This window comes from Diadema setosum, chromosome 1 (genome assembly GCF_964275005.1).
Source record: "Diadema setosum chromosome 1, eeDiaSeto1, whole genome shotgun sequence".
Taxonomy (NCBI): domain Eukaryota; kingdom Metazoa; phylum Echinodermata; class Echinoidea; order Diadematoida; family Diadematidae; genus Diadema; species Diadema setosum.
Genome location: NC_092685.1, coordinates 32,040,743 through 32,066,830, shown reverse-complemented (window position 1 = coordinate 32,066,830; position 26,088 = coordinate 32,040,743). Strand labels below are relative to the sequence as shown.

The window sequence follows — 26,088 nt, the reverse complement described above, 5'->3', positions numbered from 1 at the left end:
TCCAAATTTCAAGTCAAGTACTCGAAAGATGAGGGAGTTAGCGAAATCTACAATACTTGTATAATTTAAGAAATGCTATTGCCACAGCAACACTTTGTTCAACAATGACAAAAGATGAAGTTTGTATATTATTCACATACGGTAACTATCCAGCCACCCAGCCTGGGAGTGATTCCTATATACCCCCATACACACTATGTGTGGATGGGGTACAAAAACATAACAAAAAACAAAAACAAAAAACTCATCAAAGGTGAATTATAATACATGGGTATAGAGTCTAATTAAGGCGATCCTAATACCTCCTTGGTCTTATATTGCAAGAAGAAAAAAAAAGAAGTGAAATATCTTATTCATATTCCCCTCCAAAAACTGAAACACAAATTACTTCATTATTTTCAATCAGAGAAAATTGATCATTACATAATTAACCCTTTTGCTGTTTCCCCCTTATGAGCAGAAGACATACCCAACATGACTTCTGTATAACACACGCTCTTCAGACTGCATGCCAGTATTGAATGTTCTTATAGATATTATAAAATTCTTTTTTTTTTCTCTCTCCCTTCTCCTCTTTTTTCCCATAGATCAACTTTTTTCTTGCACCCCTAAACGGAAACAGAAAATAGTGGAGAAAGCACACAATTTTGATTTTAGCGCCAATGTAATTCTGAAAGACATAAATACCTATGGAGTCAGCTAGCCCAATGGGCACTGATAACTGTGACATACAGCACTACACACGAGGGAGCTTTAGATTTTTGCGACGCACACTTTCAGAAGAAAAAAACATTCTGCACATGCGTAAAACAGCTTATCAAAATCCATCTATGACTATATATATATATATATATATATATATATATATACTGTAAAAGTGGATATTTTCATGTGACTAATTTTTCGCGATTGGCTTGGTCAGAAGAGTTTTGTGTGTTTTTAGTTCTGTGGAATCAAGACATCAACTGCTAGAACATACGGGAAGCAAAAACGTTCGCTTACTTTTATTTTCGCGCTTGTTTCTTTTTGCGCGAAATGTGCGAAAATTTCAACACCGCAAAAAATTCCACTTTTACAGTACCTCACATCATCTGAGTTTTCACTACGCGTTCTGGACTATTTTCCCGTCCACTCAATTCACGACGCAGAGAGCTACTTGATACACTGATCATATGGAGGCACCATTTTATTTTTTAGAGGTTGCGACCTCGGGTAATCCAAAGCTATTATGCAACACAATGCAGGGAGAGAAGAGAATGGTCGATGCAGTCGTTGTGTTAAGCGTCCACGTCGCAAAATCTAAAGCTCCCTACATGCAATGCACAAGATGACCAACAAGACTACATGTACGTCACATTCATCATATTTACACTTCCAGTCACTAAAACGTGTCTTCCTTAACCCGCTGAAGACGAGTCCCAAGTATATCGAGCAGGTGTCTATGGGAAATTCGTGTTGTAGCAAAATCAGCCCGTCCTCAATGGGTTAACTCTTGATGTGTCCAGGCAATGCAGCTTAACTGCCCAGCTTCTTCATAAGCATGCCGTAATCCCATCAAACTTGACCCACCAGTTGTAGATTAGACAAAGCCCATTCAGGTGTAGCAATGTTCCACAGCCCAACAGGAAGGCCATGGTAACACAATGGGGATGAGGTTCATGAGGTAATCTCTTATACCCATCCAGCCAAAGAAAGCACTCCAGCCTGCTATGGCAATGGGCACACAAAGTACAGTATTAAAGGATTTACTCCTTCAATGCCCCTCATTACCACCCAATATCTGCAGCCTTGACCATACCACTTTTGGTCTCTTCCATTGATCAACTCATATCTTATCCCCATTCTCCCCCCCCCCCCCCCCAACTACAAACTGAACAATCTCCTGTGGTTACAGTCCCTTGGGGTATTTGATACAAACCTTAAAAGGCATAATTTACCCTTTGCAGAATGATGAAACAAAAACCCAGCAATAGTGCTTCAAAATAGTTCTAAACTGTGAGTTAGGGATAGAAACAACCAATGTAAAAATTTGAACTAGTATAATCGATGTTAATTATTGTTAAATATACAAAATGTGAAAAATAGTTATAACAAAATTGTTTCCAGACTAAACCGTCTACAGTTACAGTTCAAGGAGAAAAATACTGATATCTCCTTATATTTTAGGCTTTATTGCAAAAATCTTATATGGTAGGATATTTTGTCAAACAACTGACCAATATATATGCATCAAAAGTGATATCTTGAACATCTTTTAAATCACTGCTCCCAAGGGTAAACAGGACCTTTAACTTCAAGGAGATGTTGGTAGAAGCAATATCACTAATCTATGTGAGCTGAAAATGTAAAAATCATGAAAAGCAAGAGTGACATGAGTGACACTGTAGTATCAAAATACAAAATAATTGGGAATAAGTTGCACTTTTGAAACTGGTGTGTGACATTATAGCAGAAAGCTCACAAGGACACTTGTGTTTTTGTTTTTGTACTATTCCACTCTACTGTTCCTTGTATCATTCTCAACCTTTCCTGTAAGTTTCATCCAAATCCATTCACAACTTTCTTATTTTATTTTGCATACAGATGAACAAATAAACAAACAAATAAACCAACGCCGATGAAAACATAACCTCCTCCCTTGGCGGAGGTAACTAGCAATGAAACTGGAATGATTATCCAACAAAGTAACATTTCAAAACTCAAAGTTTAGAACTGAAAATGCACAGCTTTGAAGCAGATTAATCACATGGTTTACTTTTAAAAGATTCTCAGGATACATATGGATAAAATTGGATGATTACATTTACGTACATGTAAGCAAATACAAAATGGTCCACTTTTCCTTTCAACTGTTAATTTTTGTCATGTGTTTTGGCTGTGTATTTTACAGGACATTGCAACCACAACAGAACTTCTCAATGAGACAACAGAGTTGGTGCCTCCTGGCGTCGTGGTACCAAACTATACCTTAATAACAATAATTTGCATCCTCATTGCGGTCATTACCACAAGCAATTGCCTGTCAATCAGAACCATAGTCTCCTCGTCCAGTCTCTTCAATCAAACAGGTGAGTGGCATCACTATACCAGTAACTGTAAGGCGGTAGCTTAATTGCTCACAAAATTGTGAGGCGATTCACAACCGTTGGAAGTACGTTGTTTGTTTGTTTTTTATTTATTTTGTACCAGTTGGTTATTTTTCCACCATCCAGAAAGGAGAACTACATGAGGGCAGGGAAATGGCTATTTCAGAGAAAAAGTGATATTTAAAGGCCATATTGTACAAATCCCTGAATGCATCACTTTTTTCTCCCTCTCTCCTGTATACTAGCCTACGACATATAATGGAAAGTTTGAGGGAATTAGAGAGAGTAAATGAATTGTTCATAACAATCATCTAGGGTTTAATTTCATCAAGTACTGAAAAACAATATGGTTGATTAGAAAACAATGTGATTGAAAAGAAAACATCAACATCATCTCCTAATATTTACTATTCTTATTCCTCCTTCCTCATAGGGTTCTGTCTTATCAACCTGGCTATTGCTGACATCACAGTTGGGGTATTCTGCCTTCCATTTTGCTTCCCTGTCACACAGGTGGGAGACAAGAATTTCTTCTGCCACTTAATGGTTGCTACATCCATTGTCGCTGGCATCGTCTCCATTGTGACAATCGCCCTTATTAGCGTGGACCGCTACATCTGCATCTCGAGGCCCTTGCGCTATCAGCGGCTCCTTTCCAAGCAGCGTGTCACACGACTGCTTCTCTTCACTTGGATCTATGGAGGGGCAGTGGCTGCTTCTTCTGCAGCTGTGCCGCACTTCACCGAGTTCCAGCCCAGAGCTTCCAACTGTGCAGTCGCCGTGACAACAAAGGGGACCTTGTTCTACACTCTCACTCTGTTTACATGTGGCTTCTATGCCCCCCTCTGCATCATTTGCTTCTGCTGCTACCGGATCGCCTGCATCAGCTGGAGAGCCCAGCGGAGCAGCTATCTCCAAAGGGCAGCCATGCAGGATGGGGAACTTGACTCAATCAGGGAGACTCAGCAGCATGTGACAAAGGCATTGAGGGTGTTTGTTGTCTTTGTAGCCTTCCTCACCTGCTGGGGGCCCTTTGTAGTCGGGATGCAGTACCGCGCCATCACTGGAAAACAGTTCCCGTGGCAGCTCAGCGCCGCATTTGGGTTCCTGGCTAAGTTCAACAGCACAATAAACCCGTTCATCTATATGATCACAAATTCTACATTTCGCAGAGTCTTTTTCAAAAAGCACTGTCCATGCCTCTGCAGAGTACAAAGGAGAACTGCACAAGACTTAACCCCCACATGAGGAGGCACACAAACATATGTGCACAGTTTTATAGTCAATATCATCATTTCTGAGGTAACTGTGAGCACTGGACAAACCCGATTTTCCTGCAAGTGTTGCGAATGCATTGCAAGCCTACTTGTGCTGCACTGTACTTTTATCTTAATCCCAATACTTACCATTAATATCTGCAAATGGGTGAGATTAGATAGACATAATAAAAGAAAACTAGAAATGTTACTATGGTGACTGGTATGCCTCCACCATACTGCATTATTCTCCCAAAGGTCTGTTGTACACCTTGATAGTGCGAGATGACAGTTTCACATGATTGGTAAAAACATTTAAATCACATGTTTCAAAGTTTGATGGCCCAAATCTTTCCTTACAGAATCATTGTGCAGTAATACCTGTACATACCCAGCTTAATTAAGTGTATGCACTGGGTAATCCTTAAGACATGGAGAAAACAGTGCAATTTCAGCATCAAACAGCAAATTTTGTGATGTTCACCTGACCTTTTGACCCTTGAACATTGACCACAGGATGCAAGAATTCTTGAAAGAATAATTGTCAAGCAGAACATGCATATATATATAAAAGTTTAACACAAGCCATTTCCAAAATATGGAGACAAATGTGAAATTTTAGCATTTTTACTTGACCTTTGAACTCCAAACCCATGGCTCAAAGCTTTCCCTAGAGAATTTCTACAGCTGGTAATACTTGTCTGCACTCAGTTTCATAAAAATACCTTCAAGCATTGCAGAGATTATCAATGTCACTTCAAAATGCCCACTCAATGCAATATTTTGTATGTCTATTGGTGGGTACCGGCATGTGATATGACATCAAGTTGACATCTGATTACCATACTATCAATTTTTATGCAATATAAAGAGACTCTGGCCCATTACAAAGGACAGGCTGACAATACGACTGTGTAGGGCTCAGGTTCTCTTAGCTCTCTAGCACTCAACACACCAAAAGCAGACAGGGCAGCACATGTGTTACTTGAAACAAAAAGAGATCATCATGTTAAACGCATTCCTCAAAATTGACAGAAGATGTGTTTTGCACATCTAAAAAACTACAATGTTCATTTTGCCAAATTTTAAGTTAAATGCTTAAGAATTTAGGGAGTTAGCCCAAGCCACAATATTTTTGTAGTTTTTATTCAGAAAAAAAAAATGTTATCATGGCAAAAGTGTTTGACATGACAAAAGATGAAGCTTACACACCTACATAATCATGGTTACATTTGCCAAACTTCAAGCCAAATGCTCAAAAACCAAGGTATTCTGTTCAATCCAAAAATTTGTGTGTGCTTTTCAAAGTAATATGCTGCTACCATGGTAATGCATTGTTCAGCATTGACAAAAGATGTGTTTTGCATCCTGTACCTAAAATCTATATTAGTCCTTGCACCAAATCTAAAGTCAAATGTTCAAAAACTAAGGGAGTTAGCTAAATCTTCAATATCTTTGTCAGACTTTCATTCATAAAAATGTTGTTACCATGGCAACACATTGAACAATGTAGGAAGATGTCTTTTGCGCATCTTTAATTCATATTAGTCATATGTCCCAATCTCAAGTTAAATGCTCATAAAGTGAAGGAGTTAACTAAATCCAATTGTAATTTGTGTAATTTTCATCACTGCCCTGTCTGCTTTTGGTGTGATGAGTTGCTAGAGAGCTAAAAAGAACCTGAGCCCTACAACTATAATGCATCCAACACTTAGATGGATATAGGGCATAAACTCAACAGCTGGTAACATCTTTTCCTGTGTTTGTATGATCTGTAAATCCAAGTATGTTTCCATAATTTACAGCAATGGAATTGCAAGCAAAGTCAAGCTGATGTTAACAATTCATGTCCTTTTTACTTGTTTTTGGTCTGTCTGTACTGTATTGTACTGTAGATGCCATGTATCTGCAGGCATGATATTTTATGAATCAGGAGTTGTAAGACAATTGGTTGAATTTAAAATTGGGAACCACCTATTAGCAGAACACAGTAAATAGTAAGCAAGGTCTCTGAGTTAACTGCTGTCTTCTGCCAATGTTGCATGTTTGTACCTACAACTTGTACTGTTACTCTCACACTTAGTGCTCACACTCTACACTGGAGGGCAATATTTTATCAATTCTTCTATTTTAATTTTTTTTTTTTTAACGCACAAAATTAATGATAGTAATACCCTATGAAAATATTCAGCATCCACAGTATACTTGGGTGACCCGCACCTCGTCATAGTTAATGTTTGCGCATATTTGAATCACATTTCGCCACTGAAATTCTTTGAAATCCAACTCACATACAGGAAAAATGCTGAAAATTCCAATGGAACCACAATTTCACTGATCGATATCGAAAATTTGCTGCTATCGTCGTCAAACGCGAACGATGCGAAAAAGTTGCGCGCTAAGGAAGGGGGCCCGCAACTCGTCACCCGCGCTCCCATAGACAAAGCACGTAAAAGACGTGTGCGGGTGACCGTGATGCTCCCATAGACATACACGTAAAAGATGCGTGCGGGGACAGTTGTGATACTTATAACACGTATTCCGATTAAATTTCAGATTTTCGCGAAAAATCGTTCGGTTTTCACCACAGTTTGCTTGGTTGTGGTAGCCCTGCCAAGTTTCAAGCTTACTGAACACAGTCCCGGGCATAAATTTTTGTTTAGTGCGCTTAAAACAATTTTAAGCGGGGTGACGGTATTCGGGCCCCTGACGAGGTGCGGGCACCTCGCTATACTACTCATATGTGCATATAGACATGTATGCTGTACAGTAATACCAAAGTGAATTGATGTGTATTATTTGACTGGAAGTGAATAAATATTATTTGAAAGGGGAAAAAAAAAATGTGTGTATTGCATGTGTGTGCCATGAAGTGGAAGAGAGATATCTTGCACCCCTAGTGTGTATGACGGTGTGTATGTGCCGATGAAATAATGACCAAGACATTAGTGTGACAGTCCACATAGCATCACAATTCACCAGAATAAAAAAAAAAAGAAAAAGATATCAAAACATGAGACAAAATGCTGCCTTATCTAGCATAAAAGTTGTAAAAATGAAACAAAGAGCAATAACCACTGCAGCTTTTCTGCAAATCTAAATGATTATCAGATTCAACATACTCTGAAATTCAAAGGTTGTTCTGCCAATACAGATGTCAGACCCTGAATGTACCCCCTTGAACAAAAAAAAAAAAAAAAAAAAAAAAAATTAGAAAAAGGCAATGAAGCAGTAAAAAAAATGAAATAAGATAAAATAAAATAAAAAATAGACAAAGTGGGAAGAAGATAAAATAAATGAGTCAGTAGTGTTCCATGCATTGTGATATGAGAAAGCAGTTTCAACACATTGCATTACAGGATAGATGAGATAGCATACTCAAGACTGTGCCAAGAATCACTGGGTGAAAGAGAGTTAATTCAATGGTGCTTTCTAAATTATGAGCATATCTGCATTGCAGCAATGTCCCTCTGTTAACTGCAGTTACCACTGAAGACAAATTATGCAGTAATATGCCACATCCACAAGAGCACAAGGATAAACATCAGGTCACGCACAGACAGACATACAGATCAAGAGACACATTTGTCGTAGGACTACCAGTTAACACCCGTGCAAAATGTTTGGTGATTTACTCACTCTTTCTTCATTCTCATGCAATTTGTCCTTCATATTACTACCAATCTGGAGATCGTCAAAGTCCTTCGGAGTGAGTGGGGGAAAAGGGAAACATTTGATTTATTGTTAAGTTAATTCTTTAATCTTAAGACAAGATGTTGTTACTAACATCAAACAAGATGCCATCTTCATGTTTAACTTTGCAGATGGCATGGGCAGCATGTCATCTTGTTGGCAGATAAAACCTGCGATTGTGGACTTGGGTTGCATGTGTTGAAAGCGATTGACAACTCACCATATAGAGATGTGATAAGCACCATTATATCTCAAAACACAAACACTGTTAAACATGGGTCAGTATGATCTGGATAGTATGTAAATTCATGGCGGATATTAAAAGGAACAAACGGCTGTGATATTTAAGTAACCACTCATCTGAACTTGAAAATGTACAACTTGATAGCCACGAACTTCTATCAAAAAAACATTTTTAAAAAATGTAGTACATACTGTTATTGGAACAAAAAGGGACCAAGAAATTTGAAAAACTTCTCAGATCACTTTCATATGAAGACATATGCAGCTCTCCATAAGGTCAATATAGAAACCTCAACCCTAAAATGAACATGAACATCATGGTGCCTTCTGGCATTCAAAAACTGCCAAACGTTTGCTTGAAAAAGAAAAAAGAAAAAATGAAATCCTGAGCAGAAATTGCACAGTGCTTAAATCTATGCAGATGGGTCCTGGGGGGGGGGGGGGGGAGGCTACGAGGGTTCACTATCACTGGAAATGTTTTGGCCTCTATATGAAAGCAGCATAGGGGTGCTAAGGTGTTAATGAAAGGGGAAGGAGGGGAAAGGTGGGGGTGGGGTGGGGGAAGGGAGGACGAGCCAAGCACAAGGTGTATCAGAAATGGAATGACAAAGCAGTATTCGGAAAGGAAAATGCTGTACTTATCCTCTTTCTGTTCATTAACATGACAAACTTCAAATCAACATTTGGGAGTCATCATCAACTAGTCAAGGATTCTCCATGAAAATTGATTAGATAAAACAGAATGAAACTGCCTTGTCTATACACAAAATTACTTTGACACTTAAATTTGCATATATTAAGAAAGCTAGAACAAATTCTCACAATTTGTTATCTTAGAAATCTATTCAACTAGTAGAGACTGTTGGAAAGTTAAATGCTGCTATGAACTAAATTGAGGTTGGTTTTATCATTTTCCCAGGCCATCAGAAATATATGGATACCCTTCTGAAAGCAAAACGTCCTCCTAATAAGAATGTGTACATTTAGATATTTTTCTTCAAAGTGTTTTTAAAATGTACTTTTTTGGGGAAAAATATATCTTTCTTAAATTGAAGTTGTACTTGGGAGAGTGGTGAGGCTATCACAAAAAGGTCTAAGAATGACAGCTACTGATCCTAATCTCACAGAGAACATTCCTGTCAATATCATATTTCATATGGGTGATGTAAATACTTACAGACGTTCCAAGCCTCCTCTTGAGTCTGGCGATCTCTGCTCTAAGCTCTCTGATCAGCCTGACGTTGGGATCCTAAGGGGAAAAGAATTAATCACTCTCGATGAAGCTAATGAAGTTACAAGTCATTTACAACAGCCCACGTTAGTCCGGCTGGTTGCAAATCTTAACTCTGATGACCAGTTTCTACATTTGAAATGGTGGTCCAGATTTTTTCTTTTTTACTGTGAAGGTTTTTACCATAATCCATGTCTGCTGAAGCAAAGGGCTGAAATCATGGTTTAAACCAAAACCACAATTTCAGGGTGAGGGTAACCTGAAGCTAGTCAAAGACATCATAAGCTGAGAGGCAGTTAAAACCATGGTTTAAATCTGAAGAAATGGTCACTAGACACAGGTTAAAGATGTCAGACTCATTATGTGCGTCATTGTGTATCATTATACCAGGACACAGGCAACAACATACATGACAAAATAGCTTTGAGTGATTTGATTTATATTGAAGGTTCTCAGTTCAGCCCAACAAAAGCCACAAACATACTTTCATTTTCTTCATCCACATAAATGGACAAGCATACCTCATTGATGGTTGGTTTGTTGATAATATTCTTGGCACGGTTGGCATACCGCAGTGTGCTCAGTGTCTCCCCATAGTTGACATCTGCAGGGGAGATAGCTGCAGGAAGAGAGAAAAGGCAGAGAGAGCCAAGGTGAGCTTTAGCATACAAAAAAGCAATATGGGAAGAAAGAGTTAAAGCTGCAGAAAAACTGACAAATACAATCTATGGTTTATTCAAAAGGGGACAGAAGAGAGATGGAAGAAGCTGTCCAGTGCCCTGTTTCACTAGAATGAGATCTAAATTGTGCCGAATGAAGAACCCAAAGTTGGGACAGATTCAGATCAGATGTAGTTGAGAAGGATACACAGACATTCATGATGTATTCTAGAATGTGGCAGGGCGTAGTCAAGATATTGTTCCCAAATGACTTCAAACAGTTTCAAACTCCTGAGGGTCACTTGATCCCAAACTTATCCCTAAGATGAGTTCAATTGAACTTCGGATGGATTTTAGAGCTTGGTGAAACAGCCCCCAGGTTTCTGAAAGAAGGACAATGGGAAGTCCTTTACAAAGTAGAAATATATTCCAACATTACATATCGGTCTTAGGTCAATTTGACTTTGTTGTAGGTTACAGCCACTCAGTAATAAACTGGGATTCTACATGAAGGGATTATGAAAGTCACTAGACTCAAAACTGGGCTAGATGGCAAATAGTTTATTCTTGGCAAAGCCTTGCCACATCTTCTCAGACAAGACCATGGTATTTAGCACTTCTGAAAATATTTGATTAAACATTAAAATTGAAGAACTAACCAGCTTTGCATCATAGGGTACCCTAGGGAATCAATCAATCAATCAATCAATCAATAAACCAACCAACCAACCAATCAATCAACCAATCAATCAATTAGCCAATTAATCAAGGGATCAACTGATTGATCGATCAATCAATCATGTACCTAATCAATATATTCATATTTAAATCTACCTATTTATCTCTTATCAATCAACTACAAGATGTGAAAGAATGAAAGACAGATACATCTAGAGAGATTAATAGATCATATAGATTTAGCTATGTCAGTATAGAAGTATGATAGACCTAAAGAGATGTATTACCTGACCTACAAATAAGTAAAAGTTTGAGTAATCAGAAAATTAGCACCACAAAATTTCAAAGAGCCACCTGCTCTGAGGCCCGTGGCTGCACTGACCTTTGATAACTGAAAAAAACCATTGAGTGAGCCAAAATTCTTGATGACTAAGAGGTCACCATGGTGTCTACTGCCCAAAAAGATCTCATGTTATCAAGATACAAAAATGCCCCCTCCCCCCCCCAAAAAAAAAAGACAAGAATGATGAGTGTTTAGTACAGGAAACACATCTGCTGTGTTCTACACAACTTCATCACTTAATCATCTTCTCCCTCAGAGCAAGTGTCACAAAACACAAAATGTCTAGGAGTCACCTGGCACAACAAGGACTTAGTTTTCATTCATGTGGGTTTTCTGTCTAGTTTCAACATAACTTCATGTTCTGCCCCCTCCCCCCCCCCCAAAAAAAAAAAGAAAGAAAGAAACAGAAACTCCAACCTCAAGCACCTCTTAAACAGGAAATCCTGCCTGGGCCCCTTAGAAAACTGGAGATTCTTGATTGCATGATTATGCGCACACTACATTTTGTGCCAGCATAGTGCACATCACAAGCATAAAGTGTGACATCCCTTGCAGCAAGGGTTCCAGGACCCTAAAGCGGGTCCTGGAAGCTCTAAGATTGTAGATGTTCTCTGCTGCTATCTTAGCCTTAATTTTGAACATAGCAAAATTAATTAAGAGAGTGAGTGGGAGATCAAGAGAGTGGGAGATTTTGAGAAAATGGTCTCAAAATGGGAGATCTCCTGCCAAAAGCGGGAGAATTGGATTCCCTGAAGATATAAAACACACACGCCTAATCTTTTGACTGCAAACCACCCTGTATACCACACATCGTATAAATCCTCCATCAAGACAATTCTTGATGAACCATGAATTAAGAATGCATGACATTTCAACTACTTCCAATTAGTGATGTAATCTCAAGTGCACCACTATAAATTGTGGGTAAAGAGAACTAGAAAAAGGAATAATTGATTCAGTACCCATAAAAGAAGCAGCAAGGGCATAGGTAGTAGTAATGAAGGTCATAGAATTAGAGGTAACAGTCACTACTGTAGTGCAGAAGTAGCAGAAGTAGTATTAGTATTATTAGTACAGTAACAGTAAAAGTAGTAGTGTAGTAGTAGTAGTAGTGCAATAATAGTAGTGGTAGTAGTAGCAGCAGTAGTAGTAATAGGAGTAATAGTAATAGTCGTAGTAGTAGTATTTGTAGTAGCAGTAGTTGTTGTTGCTGTGTTAACAGTGTTAGTAATAGTAATAGTAATAGTATGTCACTGCTAATACTATGCTATTATCACTACTATTACTACTTTCACTACATCTACTACTACTATGACTACCAAGTGGTACTATTACTTTTACTACTGCTACTACAACAACTATTAGTACTAGTACTAGCACTACAACTATTGAATGTGCACTGCTGCTACTTCAACTACAACTTCATCTTCACTACTACTACTACTACAACTACTTCTACTAGTACTACAAGTACTACTACTACTACCAGTACTTCAACTCTTGTTAATACTACATTACTTGTAATTGAGTTTAATACAAAGGTGTAATACTTACTTGCTACCATGATAGTCTTGGAGTTTCCACCTAGGCTATCCTTCAGCAGCCAGGTTAGGACCGAGTCCCGGTAAGGAATGAAAAGAGACTTCTTCCGGTTCCCCCCTGGACTAGTCACTGTATTGGAGGCATCGGCTGGTGGAGAGAAGAGATAGAGTGGACACCAATTTACAGGTTTGCACAGAAAATGGTAAGCCACAGCCACAACAGAGGATGGCACCAGAAGAATGTTGGTTTGACAACAAAAGACAGAGGAATGCCCAAGTTAAAGGGATGGTACAGGAATGCCCAAGTTAAAGGGATTGGTGGGGATGAGGAGTGGGCTTTCAACTTTTTGTGAGATACCTACCAAGAAACCACTTAAGAAACGGTGCACAGCATACTTTAAGAGGAATACAAAGTTTATTTAATGAAAATCGGTGTAAGAATGGCCGAGACATTCAAAAACAAAGTAAAATAAAGCGATCATAATAAAAGGTAAGTCCCACCTTTTATTAAGATTACTCTGTTTTGGACATCTCAGCCGTGGATTTCAAAACCAATTTTCATCAAATAAACATTGAATTCCTCTTAGAATTATATGATCTTTCATATTTCATAAGTAGTTTCTCATTATCTCACCAAAATATGTTAGAAACTTGATGTTGGGTATCAACCAAAGCTATATGATCCCTTTCAGGGTTGCTGGTTCACAAAATATACCCTATGATGCCCTTGGCCATAGGAATTATTTCTCTTTGATATATATATATATATATGTACCTTTAAGAAAGATAAGAGTCTGCAGAACCTTTGACCCACTGTTCAATGAATTCCATACAATGTACCATGGTGTAAATGTATAGTAACATAAAGATATGGCCCATTTTCATCTACCCCATCTCATTTGCCTTCATGATTCTGTCCACAGCAAAATACTGTAATAGAAGCGGTATCGGGTATCGAAAAATTTAAACAATACATTGTACAATATATATCGAAATGAGAATAGAATTGCTTGAGAATACAAACATGGAAGAATGGCTTAAAATTTCAAGACATCCCAGGATACTTTCCATGCTTATGCAGTCAACCCATATACACCATGTATACATAATGTTTAGTATTGTAGATTTTGTGTTGCTTTGTTGTTCATAGTTATTCAAACATGTAATTTACATTTGTTATTTTACATTGTACATCATTGCTTTTTATACATGAACCCCTCTGAAAATTAATCTTTTACTGAAAGGGCTAGCAACCCAGTAAATGACATAATATTTTCTTAAGTTATTACAAGGTCGAAGAATATGCCTACTTTTCATTTTATTACATTATATCTTTTTAAAAGGCACAAACAATATATCTAATCTTCAATTAAAAATATGATCAAGAAACATGACTGGTAAGTAAAAGACAGAATGCATCTAAAAATATCAACAAGAAAAAGTTACAAATATGAGACGATCATAAATGAGTAAGAGTGAACTCTCAAGGAAAAAAGTACACTATTTGCTCCTTTTCCATACTGTGGTAGAGGTGCTCATACAGCTATAAATCTCGCATTCGGTGCAATATTACACTTTATTGCACCTTGAAAGATGGCCAGAGTGTCAAATAACCGACTCTGACACTAAAATATAGTTTGATGGGGTCATATACCACAATCACGCAAAAGTAAATATTGTTGCCACTGTACAAGTCGCATCTGGTAAACACACACCCACAAGCTTGGACAGCACATTACCACAAGCACGGGACATACCAGACTTTGACTGCCAGCCATGAGCAAAGCAAACAGGGAACGTCAACAAATACATATAGGGTATACTTTTTTTCCCCTGGACAATAACAGACTTATTCCACAATAATGTCTATTGACTGACGATATCTGATTTGAGCACCATCATATAAAAGCTTATCAAGTGAGCAATATTGTGGTGCAGGGGAATAAATATTGCAGAAGTCCAAACACCCTCAGCAGCCACAGACAAAGCTTAGAGGCTGCCCCTCCTGTGGTGAAACAGTTACAGCCATTGGAGAATGATGGGAAAACTACAAAAACTAATACATGCACATGTGTGGCATCTATACATCAGTATTTCCCTAAAATTTCATGTTGTATTTTTGATTGCCAACAACTTAAGCCTTTGTGTGCCCAGGCACTTCACTTTATTTGCCACACTCTTTCATCCACATTCAGTAATCCATCAAAATTTGACTTGGTTGTGAAGTTAGCAAGCCCAATCAGGTGTAACAATGTGCATCAGTTCCACCCAAAGGTCATGATAACATAATATCGATTGGGGGGGGGGGGAATTAAGTAATCTCCATCCACTGACAGTCAGTTTCTAGATATCTAAGCTCCATCAGCAATGAAAGCACTCCAGCATGAACGAAAATCTTTGAAAATAGTACAATAAAGTTTGACAAACCTTTGAGGCATTCTATCCACATTTAACAATGACAAAACTATTCTCTCTAGACAACATATGAAGGCATATCTAACATTTAGTTTTCCATGCTGGTTCTGCAGCAGGCCAAAATGCAGTTTTAAATTGTAAAACTTAAAACAAAAACAATGAATTTTCTACTCATGGCAACTGCAGAATCACAGGATATGCATTTAGACACTTTTTAAGGATGGATCACCCAATAGTACAGATTTCAGCAGGATTACAATGGCCTGCTGAATTTAACCCATTGAGGACAGGCTGATTTTGCTACAACACGCATTTCCCATAGACCCCTGCAAGAGTATATTCGGTACTCATCCTCAACAGGTAAATGTCAAGCACTAATGTCAGTATCTAACAGCACCAGTATTAAAAGTTCTTATTTCATTCAACGCAGAAATGTCTGATGAACTGGACAGTAGGCCAAACATGACTTACCAAGGGCCGAGATTACGTTGCCAAGGGTAACCAGTGACTTGTTAATGTTGGCGCCCTCTTTTAACCTCTCTCCGGTAGCACCTGTAGCATTGGCACGCTCACTGTAACAAAATAAAGGGGCCAAAATTTATCCGAAAATTAAGTTTCCAATCTTGAACTTCTCCTGTCTGAACGTTTAGGTAAATGCAATGTCCTACAGGCCAGACTGCATTTGAATGTCACAGTCACTTTCTGAAACATAATGCTTATCTGCTGACAGGCTAAATTACCTCCTTCAGGGAAGTTTTTGGAAATAAAGTGGGACATATCATGATTTACTGGAAACCACAGGAATTCAGAAATTTGACAATGTTGAAATTACAGTTTGACTTTTGGCGGTTACACAAGGTGATGGGTGACACACATTTTGTTGAATATTAATTGCAAAATTCTACTGATGATTAACAAATGTGTAAAAAATAGTGCTATGATTTGACTTAAGTCATTTGCTTCACCACACACAGCTTCATCAGCATCAAACAAGGTTTCCATTCTTTAATGAAAATAGTTGCACTTTCAGTTCATAATCAATTAACAAATAGCAGCAGGACTGAATTAGAAAGCAAAACAAAAACAAAATGAAATTAACCAAATGCAAAAAATAGAACTCTCAAGAGCAAAGACTCAAGAGCTAGGACTCACGAACTAAGACTCAATAGCTAAAATGCAAGAACTAGGACTTGAAAGCTAAGACTCAAGAGCTAAGACTCAAGAGCTAAGACTCAAAAGCTAAGACTCAAGAGCTAGGACTCAAGAGCTAGGACTCAAGAGCTAGGACTCAAGAGATAGGACTCAAGAGCTAAGACTCGAGAACAAAGACTGGAGTGAAATGACTCATGTACAAGGACTCGAGTACAATGATTCAAGAACAAAGACTCAAGAGCAAAACGGTGGATACAAACTGTCACTGATTAAATAGTCAGTAAGACATGTGTTACTTTGTCATAATCACAGTCCTATTTTAGCTTTCCCAATTTAGTTCACATCTACTCGTACTGTCATGGACAAAATAAAGCCATGAAAAGCACAGTGCAAATAGGATTCAACAAGAGTGATTTTCCCTTTAAAAGACGAGTTCACCTTCATATACATGAGGATTGAGTGAATGCAGCAATATTGGTAGAACACATCAATGAAAGTTTGAGGAAAATGTGACAATCCGTTCAAAAGTTATGAATTTTTAACATTTCTGCACAGTCATTGCTGGATAAGAAGACTCCTATAAGTTCATGATGTTGCATGCGTAGAACAATATTGGGAAAATATGAAGAGAATTCCACAAAATTAAATTTTTTGCAAAAAGTTCACATTCCCTTGACCTGTTACTGTCATATGTTAAAGGTGATATTATTCCCCCCCCCCCCACCTTCTGAAAGAGGCAAGTCAAGTGCTCTTTTCTTATGAAAAAAAAAAGTGAAAATATGTTGAATTTCTTTATATTTCCTTCATATCGTTCATAAGACATCACAAGCTACAGTAGACTTCTCATCCAGCACTGAAACTTCAAAAATGCATAACTTTTGAACAGATAGTCTGATTTTCCTCAAACCTTCACTCACTGTATAAGCTGTTATTTTCGCGAGGGTTTAATTTTCACGAATTTCGCAAATCACAATGAGATTGCAAATTTAACAGCACACGAAAATGTCTCCTTACGCTAGGCTAATAGTGCATTTACGTTAGCATTGGTGTCAATTCACGAAAACTACATCTTGCAAAAATGTCTATGACATCTCCATTCCCGAAAATATCTGTACGCGAAAATAACAGCATATACAGTATGTATTCAATTCACATGTACAGTTCAGCCAGCGATCAAGTTCCCCCTAGATCGCGATCACGGGCGATCAGTGATCGCATATGCGATCATTGATTGTATGCAATTCGGCATACAATCAATTAATTGCGACATATCGCGTATGCGATCACTGATCGCCCGTGATCGCGATCTAGGGGGAACTTGATCGCTGGCTGAACTGTATATTAAGGTGAACTTGTCTTTTAATGCTCATGGAATCACTGTCCATAAAATGTTGTTGCTATTGCATGAGACTGTTTTGGTATGGGGGGGGGGGGGCGGGTGTTGAATTCCATGGACTCTCTCTCTTCTAATAGCTTCCTCTCGACCTAAGCAGTTTCGGTTTCCCACTTTCAATCTGCTGTCATCATATTTCTCTTCAATGAACTCACCTGCCAGCTAAGTCGACAAGGTTGATTTTACTAACTGTCTCACTTGGCATATCGGCAATGTATTTGGCCTGAAGAGGAGACAAAATAAACAGTGTGGTGAAATGATGTCATGCCTAATTGCAGTGTGCTTTTGGTAAGATCTTGTGAGATGACAGAGCATTGATAGTTCGAACTATGTGATTTGCCAACATTCTGTGCATTTTATACAAATGATTGACCGCTGATACTGATACGAAAACAAACTTGTCACTATGAGACAAATTGGACATTTAAAGTAATGGACAAAATCTAGGCAAATAGAAAAATGAACTCAAAACAACAAATGCTGGAAGACTTTGATTCTCTTATCTCTGCTAACAGAGAAAAGTGGGGTAGTGTGCTAAGGTGACAAAAAATTACTATACAACAAAAAAAGTTTGATATGGACAACACAAACACTACAAAATGACTAAATTCTAATTAGTCTCCTCTTGGATAAATTTGTACATTTCTAACATCAACATTGAAATTTACAAAGAATAATTCTCACATTCAAATGAGAAATTTATCACAAAATTCTTCAGTCTTAGAATTGAATATATGAGCAAATAAATAGATAAGATTAAATAAAATGAATGTAATAAAATGACAATAAATAAAATAAATCAAAATAATAAAAACATACATAAATACATCAAATAAACAGACCAAAAACAAAAATGCATGAAAGGTAATAGAAAGGGAATCACAAGTTTCAGAACTTGCGTAACTTCCACTTACTTGAGTGAAGGTGATTGTGAAGATTGCATGGGATCTGCTACTGGTATCATTCATGTTGGTGGAAGCAGTTGTCCTGAGAAAACAATTACACAAAGACTATAAGTATATCTCTCAGGCAAACTGCTTGCTGCCGATGAGGCTGCAGCAACCTACAAGCTGCATTCACGTATTGGCGATAAAAAAGAAATAGCCCTGCATGAGTACGATTTTATTCTATCAAAACTTTAATTCACTCACACCATATAGCTTCTTACAATAGCCAATGTTTTGCATGAGGTAGCGCTACTGTGTGATGCACCCTGGGCAGGTTATTGCCATAGCTGCTATAGCTACGATGTAAATAAACGTACTTGTTCATGCTGCACTTTGTGTTTAAGACATCAGTGATTAGTACTTAGCTTATGGCAAAAATACAGTTGTGACTTGATTGTGTAACACAGTATTGCTTGTAAGATTGATTGAGTCATTGGGTGCTCTAAAGTTGCTCATTGCTATTTTGAATAGTCCCATACACAATTATGTGTGCTGGTTGAGCAGGTGATTCACTGGGTTGGAAAGACCCATGATTTAGTCACATCAGATTAATGTACAACAACTGCAAACCGAGTTTTCACACTGAAGAATGTCTACATTTCACGATCGTATGCGTGCTGGATAGACTTTTCATTTACACTTTCAAAATTTACCGCTGTATATTTCCTTTATCCATAAGTGACTTGACATCATAGTAGTCTGATACAAGGTGTTTGGACAGATCTGTTGACAGAAAGAAATAAAGAACAAATGCATTTTACACCAAACTGGTAATTCCTGACTAGTGCACACATTGTGTATCCACAAATATTAACATAGAATTGAACATGTGATCCATTAAATACACCTTCAAAACCATGGATTAAATGTCGTATGTTTCCCTGTCTAATCTTTATGATTCAACAAAGTTTTGATCACGTACTGCATAAGATGTTATTTTCGTGTACAGATATTTTCGCAAATGGGGAAGTCACATACATTTTTGTAATTTGATACTGGGGCTTATCGTAAGTGCACTATTAGCCTGGCATATGACAATATTTTCGCATGTTGTTAAATTTGCCGTCCACGAGTAATTCACGAAATAAGCGAAAATTAAACCCTCGTGAAAACCACAGCTCATACAGCAACAAGTAAACAGGGAACAGGATTTTATGATGTAAAAGTCATATTCATGGTGCTTCCAAAGACATTCAGAGTGCCAGTAGGCATCATTGAAAAAACAAACAAACAAACTGATCATCTTTCAAAGGGGTAATGACAGTAGACCTGGACTACTCTTAAGTGAGCTTTCTAGGTGACATTGCGGTGGAACTTGCCTTGCACGTAGGGTCCATCTCTTGGATGTTCCCTCACTCTAAGTGTGTGCTCTCGTCTTGTCTTCAGCAAGTCTCGTACACGCTCGCAGTAGATCTCAAGGTAGCTGCAAAACGAACACAAAAAAAACATAGATCCCTGATTTTATGCAGACATGTCTTGAATATATACATCCACAATTCATGACATTTACAGGTACATCTTTTGCAAAGGGTTATTGCAATCACATGGCAATCATTCCATGCTTCTTGCCATTCTAACCATCGGTGACAAGTTGCACCATGAAACTTGCAGAGTCAAACTCTCTGTTTAGCTGGACTTTTTGTTACTGAATATTGAAAACACTTCCTATAATTCATTTCCTCCCACTTCTTTGTGCAGAAGAGCCACATGACATAATGTAGCTATTTGTATACATAAACAAGTATGGATATGTGGACAACCTTAATATCCTTGCAGTGCAATGATTGTACGTATATCATAATCAGACTGAAGATGAAAGATGAAACTACAGCAGCAAATATACACACAAGATGTACAATCTCAATTTCATATAATTAGATGATTGTTGAAATGTTATGCATATTTTTACTACACACTAATGTTTTGCCCCCCACCAAAGAGAAAAAAACAAACAAACACACATATTCTAGTTATGCTTATAAATGGGAGTTTTGCATCATAAAATTATCATAAAAGAGTACAGTTCATGTCAAAATTATGATGCAAACATTGCTTTTCAGAATATTTCTCTTGCAAATGGTGAGAACAATGATTCTGGCACACACTTCTGAGCCAATAAAAACAGTATGAATTGGTCTATTGTACTCTATGACAGCAAATATGTCTGGCCCTGTGTACATGGTTGGCCAGTTGTTCCTTGTTTGCGTACACAGTGCGTCACACTTCCCCTTGACACTCCCCACGATGTAGGGTACTAACAACATTGCACAGGCACTAAATATACACCTACAAGGTCTTATGAGTGTGCCCTAACAATAGCAATGTTCATTTTTTGGAAGACAGAAGTGGGGAGGGATGAATTTCACAGCAAAGACAACATCATGATAAATAGATGGGACCAAAGCATCAAGAGGATTTGTTCTCTTCAACTGAATTCATAACACTATTATAAGCTTCAAAGATTAATTTATTCGTTTCTTTTACATGCCTCTCAACAAAGATATTTTCACACAATCTAGCTGCTTGGTAGCTGGAGACACATACTGTAAAACGTTTTATCCCTACACAGAAGATTACAGCATTAAGCAAGTACTAAATCTTTGTAGTTGACTGAATGGTGGGTATGTTAATTTCTGGTGGATACATGTAATATCTATTCTTATGTCAATCATCTGTGCATTATACTCCCTCCCACTTCCCCTCCCATGCCTTGTTTCTGTGGTTAAGACTGAATCAGACATGGCTCACAGCCAGGCTCAGTTTGTATCACTGTTTCCATTGGGAGTCTATGACTACTTGCTTCTGTCCCCTTCTCACCCTCTTCCCTTCTCTCATCATATCTCTCTCCCTCTCTAACTTTCCTCCCCTCCTTTTTTCCCCTGTCTGCCTATCTATCTCTATGCCTATCCATTTCTCTCCCTCCCTCCCCATCTCCTCCTTTCTTCTTCCTTCTGTCGATCTGTATCATTTACCATTCTCATTGCATTCAAAATGGCACATTATTTCTGGACATGATAAGGATTGCGACACAAATTCTGCAATTTTTAACAGTGAGAACAGAAATAACGCATTATTTTGCGAGATTTGCATCACGATCCAGAATGTAATACTTTGTATGATTTTTTTTTTTTTTTTTTTGCTGCAAAAAAATACAAAAATGTGCAGTGAGAACAGCAACCACAAAAAATGTCAAAATTTTATATTCCGCAATGCGATGTGCTCATCGCTCCTTGCTATTCTTACTGACTGTGGCATACTGACTACTGACTTAGCACTGTGACATAGACAAGAAAGTATACCATTCATAACATGCACGGGTCAGCTCTTCGCAAATAATCGCAACTCAAAAAGTTTTAAAATCTTTTTACAGTGAAAATGCTGAATCAAAAAGATATGACTGTGATGGTGACCCAAATTTTGAAATTTTTGCAATGAGAACGGCACTATTCTCTCACTCTTCTCTCCCCCCTTTACAGTATATTTCTCCCTCTCTAATCATCTCCCTCATGTATCTCTCTTCCTTTCTCCTCCCTTCTCTCTACTGGTCTCCTTCTTACCGTTCTTCTCTCCCTCCCTCCCTCACCTCTCTCTCTCTCTCTCTCTATCTCTCCCTATCTGTCTTGATCTCCTCTTCTTCTTTCCCTCTGTCTTCCATCATTCTCCCTCAATTTTTGCCCATTTTTCTCTGACTTGCTATTCTTCTCTCCCTCATTCACCCCACTCTCTCCCTTTACTTTCTCATCCCTTTTTCTCCCCCTCTCACTGTCTTGTGGTTTTCATATTTGAGGGATTTGAAACAATTTGTCTCCGAGCCTACCTGACTTCTGTTCTGTATGACACATCGTCGTCTGACTTGATTCTGGCAAACAGACCCTGCAATTCATTTAGGGAGGGGTAAAAATGTAAAGATTAGTAGGAAAGAGCAGAGTTTCAAATCTGAACACCAGATCTGACAAGAGACATATATGATGCCAAATGAACAACAACTTTAAAAAGCAATCATACATAATCCTTGAAACATTCAATCAACTCAACATTAATCATAAACCTGAAATCATACCAGGACTAAAAACTTCTATGGGACAAATTTTCAAATTCCACATACATACTGTACAGCTAGAAAACATCACACATATATTCTTAAGTTCAATCATCTCAAATATGACTGAAGAAAATTAATTGCAATGAAAATCCAGTACAAACAATTCTTTTAAGACAAGACATGTCAGGAACAAGAAAACAGGAGTAGGTTAGTCAGGGAGGATCCCTGCTTTTCCTCCAGACTTTGAAACTCACCTCACATATTCTTGGGATCAGGCCTGGGCCCTCCTGCACAATGAAGAAGAACAAGAAAGAAAGAAAAAAAAAAAAGAATTAGCACAGACACCAAGTTCTTCTACTGTGAACATCATTACTAAATGGATAATGTGATGACAAACCACCTTGAAAGAAATGGTAGCATCATGAATGTCATGTGTTTCATAATAATGATGACGACAATGATGAAGATGGCAATGATGATGACATGGATGGAAGTAGTAGTTTCTACTACCAATGATAATAATAATAATAATAACAACAACAACAGTAATAACAAAAACATTCATAATAATTTAAGCTAATATATTTCATATATAAAAGGCAGATATCCCATACCATCATTTCATTTGGAAATATATCATTTTAGATGGCACTGCACACAGCTTGCAAAGTGCACATGCAGAAAATTTATACATGGGTCAGGTGTGTCAGTAACATCGCAAATGAAGCAAAATTGAAAACGTGAGTCACCTGCCTAATGCAGTCAACACTACACCATTCCTGCCCCAATCCTGAATGCAGAGAACAAGCACCTAACTAATGAAGTCAACTTCATTTCGTTTCTGCATTCATCTCGTATGCAGAGGGCGGTCATTGATATGACTGGACGCAGAGTTGATGCATGGGTAATTCATCACTAGTCATTAGAGTAAAAACAGAATCTTATTTCCCCCGGTGCATCATCCGACCACGTCTCTTCTGGCACCATGCATTCATCAGTCTGGTGGCAACGTGGTAAGAAGTATGAGAGACAACCCTCTTTTGTCCAGAAAACAAAACATCTTCCCTCGCGATGAGATATATGACATGGAGACAGCTTTCTTCCAAGAGAACATTTTACATTGACACAGAAACAGCATCAGACCCCAATGCTCAGCAACCATGATCGCATTCATAACCCAAACTCACTCCAGAGTTTAATACCTACATGTATTTAGCATTACTTTTCCTTGACACCAGAGGGAGAACACGACATGAATGACACTCCTTGCAAAACCTCCTTCTACCTACATAAAGGGTTGAGCAGCGTCATCATCAGTTCATCAACTTGACCAAGAAGGTTCTTCTTTTCACTGACACATTTCTACTGTACTTGTCTGTCTGTCTTTTTGAATGTTTGCATGTATGTCTGTTGGCAAATGTTTGCTAAAAGTTGTGAATGGACCCAGGGGGAAAAAAAGGTTCCAGAAAAGTTAGAAATGGGCTTCAAAACAAATTATTAGTTCTGGCAGTTAAATTCATATCACTGCTCTGATCCAGGAATCATTCTTCTTCTTTTTTTTTTCCTTCTTCTTTTTTTTTTTTTTTTTTGGGGGGGGGGGGGAGGGGGTAGCATTCTTTATAATTATAGGAGAGAGGCAGTTTCAAAATTAACTCCATAACTCCAAAACAGAATACCTGAGATGCCTGATTCAAAAAGGCAAGGCAACCTCATCATCGGTTCTGTGTTGGGGTCTGAGTTTGGGACTCTTTGTTGATGCCAAGTTAGTTCTTGGTTTAGTCAGGTTACAGTAGGTCTATGATCTAGATTTCTGGCATCATGGTACAGGTAACAGTGTACTTTATATTATATGCTTTATAAAAAGCCAACAAAGAATCCATATCTTGTCTACTGGGTAGAAAAAAAAATGTCATATCTGACTGTAAAAATTGACTAACTCCTGCAGTAAACGGATTCACAATTTGTCTGATTCATCCATGATTCAAAATACTGTGATAGCTTGAAATATGGCCATCACGTATCATACTTACTCATTCATGCTTTCTGATCAAAGTCAGAAGCAATGAAGCCAGCACACACTTACACCTTAATCGTTTGCCCTGTTTCAGGCTATTCCCCAAGATGAATGACTCATACATGTAGGCCCTTAATGAGCCTGTGAGACCGTGAAGAAAATAAGAATGAAGTACTGCTTCATCAGCTATAATGTGAGAGATTATTAAGATTGCCCTGTAAAACATTATTATGTATAATAACATTGCAGAGGACCCTCCCCCCACCCAAAAAAAAAAAAAAGAGCAAAAGGGTATACAGTATGGGAGTTTGTCTTACTTACAAGCTATAGGCCTATGTACAGGGTGCTACAAAAGCACTTGCCTGATTGCCCGGGGCAAGCAAAAATCAAATTGGGCAAGTGTTTTTGAACAATGAGAACAAATGCTTGCCCGAATTGGGCAAGCAAAGTTTTGAAGCCACCTTTTTTCCCACTTATTCCCCCCAACAAACCCACAAAGTCTACCATACAGAAGCCCAAGACAATGACTCCTTAGTGATGCAAGACACTTCATATTTCATTTCAACAACTTTCCAAAACTTACATGAAGCAAAGCAATGTAACAACAACACTTGATCAGACCAAGTTTGTTACTCCATTGTTTTGAGAATCAATATGCGCTGTTTATTTAAATGATTGTGTTTTACTTTTATCAAGCCCTTGACTTACATACACATGATTTTCTATATTACTTCCTTATATTTTGGACTTTCTTTTCGGGCAAGCAAAATTACTATTCGGGCAAGTGTTTTGCAGCAAATTTGACAATCTGCTTGCCCGACCGGGCAAGTGGTTAAAAAAAGTTATGTAGCACCCTGCTATGTATATCTCTGGTATTGTCATACAATATCATAATACAATACCTCTGCTCTGATAAAGGAAAAATATCAATAGTACAAATATGAAGATATCACACCATTTTGGCATCAGCAAAAATGAATTAAAAACACCTGAATCTTGATATTGGTCACCAAATTAAGAAAATCAAACCTGCAAATTGCTCTAACAGAAAGGCAACTTCACTTGTGCAAGGTAAACAACATTTCATGTTCACATAAGCTAGTAAAGTAAATAAAAATATGTGAAGTCACATATCAACCCTGTAAGTAGGAATGGGCCCCATCACCCACAGGCCTCACATGAGTACTGGTACACTAATTGTTGACCAAACTGTGTGTACATTCATCTCCTGGTTTAATGACCACTCAAGCATTGTTAACCTTCACTCAATGACCCTATTTGCTGTTTTATGAGCTGATAACATCTATAGCCTTATAGGTGGTTTTGCTAAAACCTGAGCGGGTGAAACCTGGCTGAATGCAACAATTTTCTGTCATATAATGATCATCGCCAGTC

General features: G+C 38.0%; 1 protein-coding gene across 1 annotated transcript in view; it reads right to left on the bottom strand.

The window, feature by feature from the left end:
* LOC140229804 (kinesin-like protein KIF16B) overlaps positions 1–26,088 on the bottom strand; it is an 89,397-nt gene that overhangs the window by 39,909 nt on the left and 23,400 nt on the right. The window contains exons 5-15 of the mRNA XM_072310039.1: positions 22,934–22,966; positions 22,455–22,510; positions 19,957–20,060; positions 19,291–19,360; positions 18,605–18,677; positions 17,846–17,913; positions 15,617–15,717; positions 12,744–12,878; positions 10,031–10,128; positions 9,456–9,527; positions 7,982–8,044 (exon numbers count right to left, since the gene is read on the bottom strand). Of these exons, the coding sequence (XP_072166140.1) occupies positions 7,982–8,044; positions 9,456–9,527; positions 10,031–10,128; positions 12,744–12,878; positions 15,617–15,717; positions 17,846–17,913; positions 18,605–18,677; positions 19,291–19,360; positions 19,957–20,060; positions 22,455–22,510; positions 22,934–22,966 (873 nt within the window). The remainder of the gene's footprint in view (positions 1–7,981; positions 8,045–9,455; positions 9,528–10,030; positions 10,129–12,743; positions 12,879–15,616; positions 15,718–17,845; positions 17,914–18,604; positions 18,678–19,290; positions 19,361–19,956; positions 20,061–22,454; positions 22,511–22,933; positions 22,967–26,088) is intronic.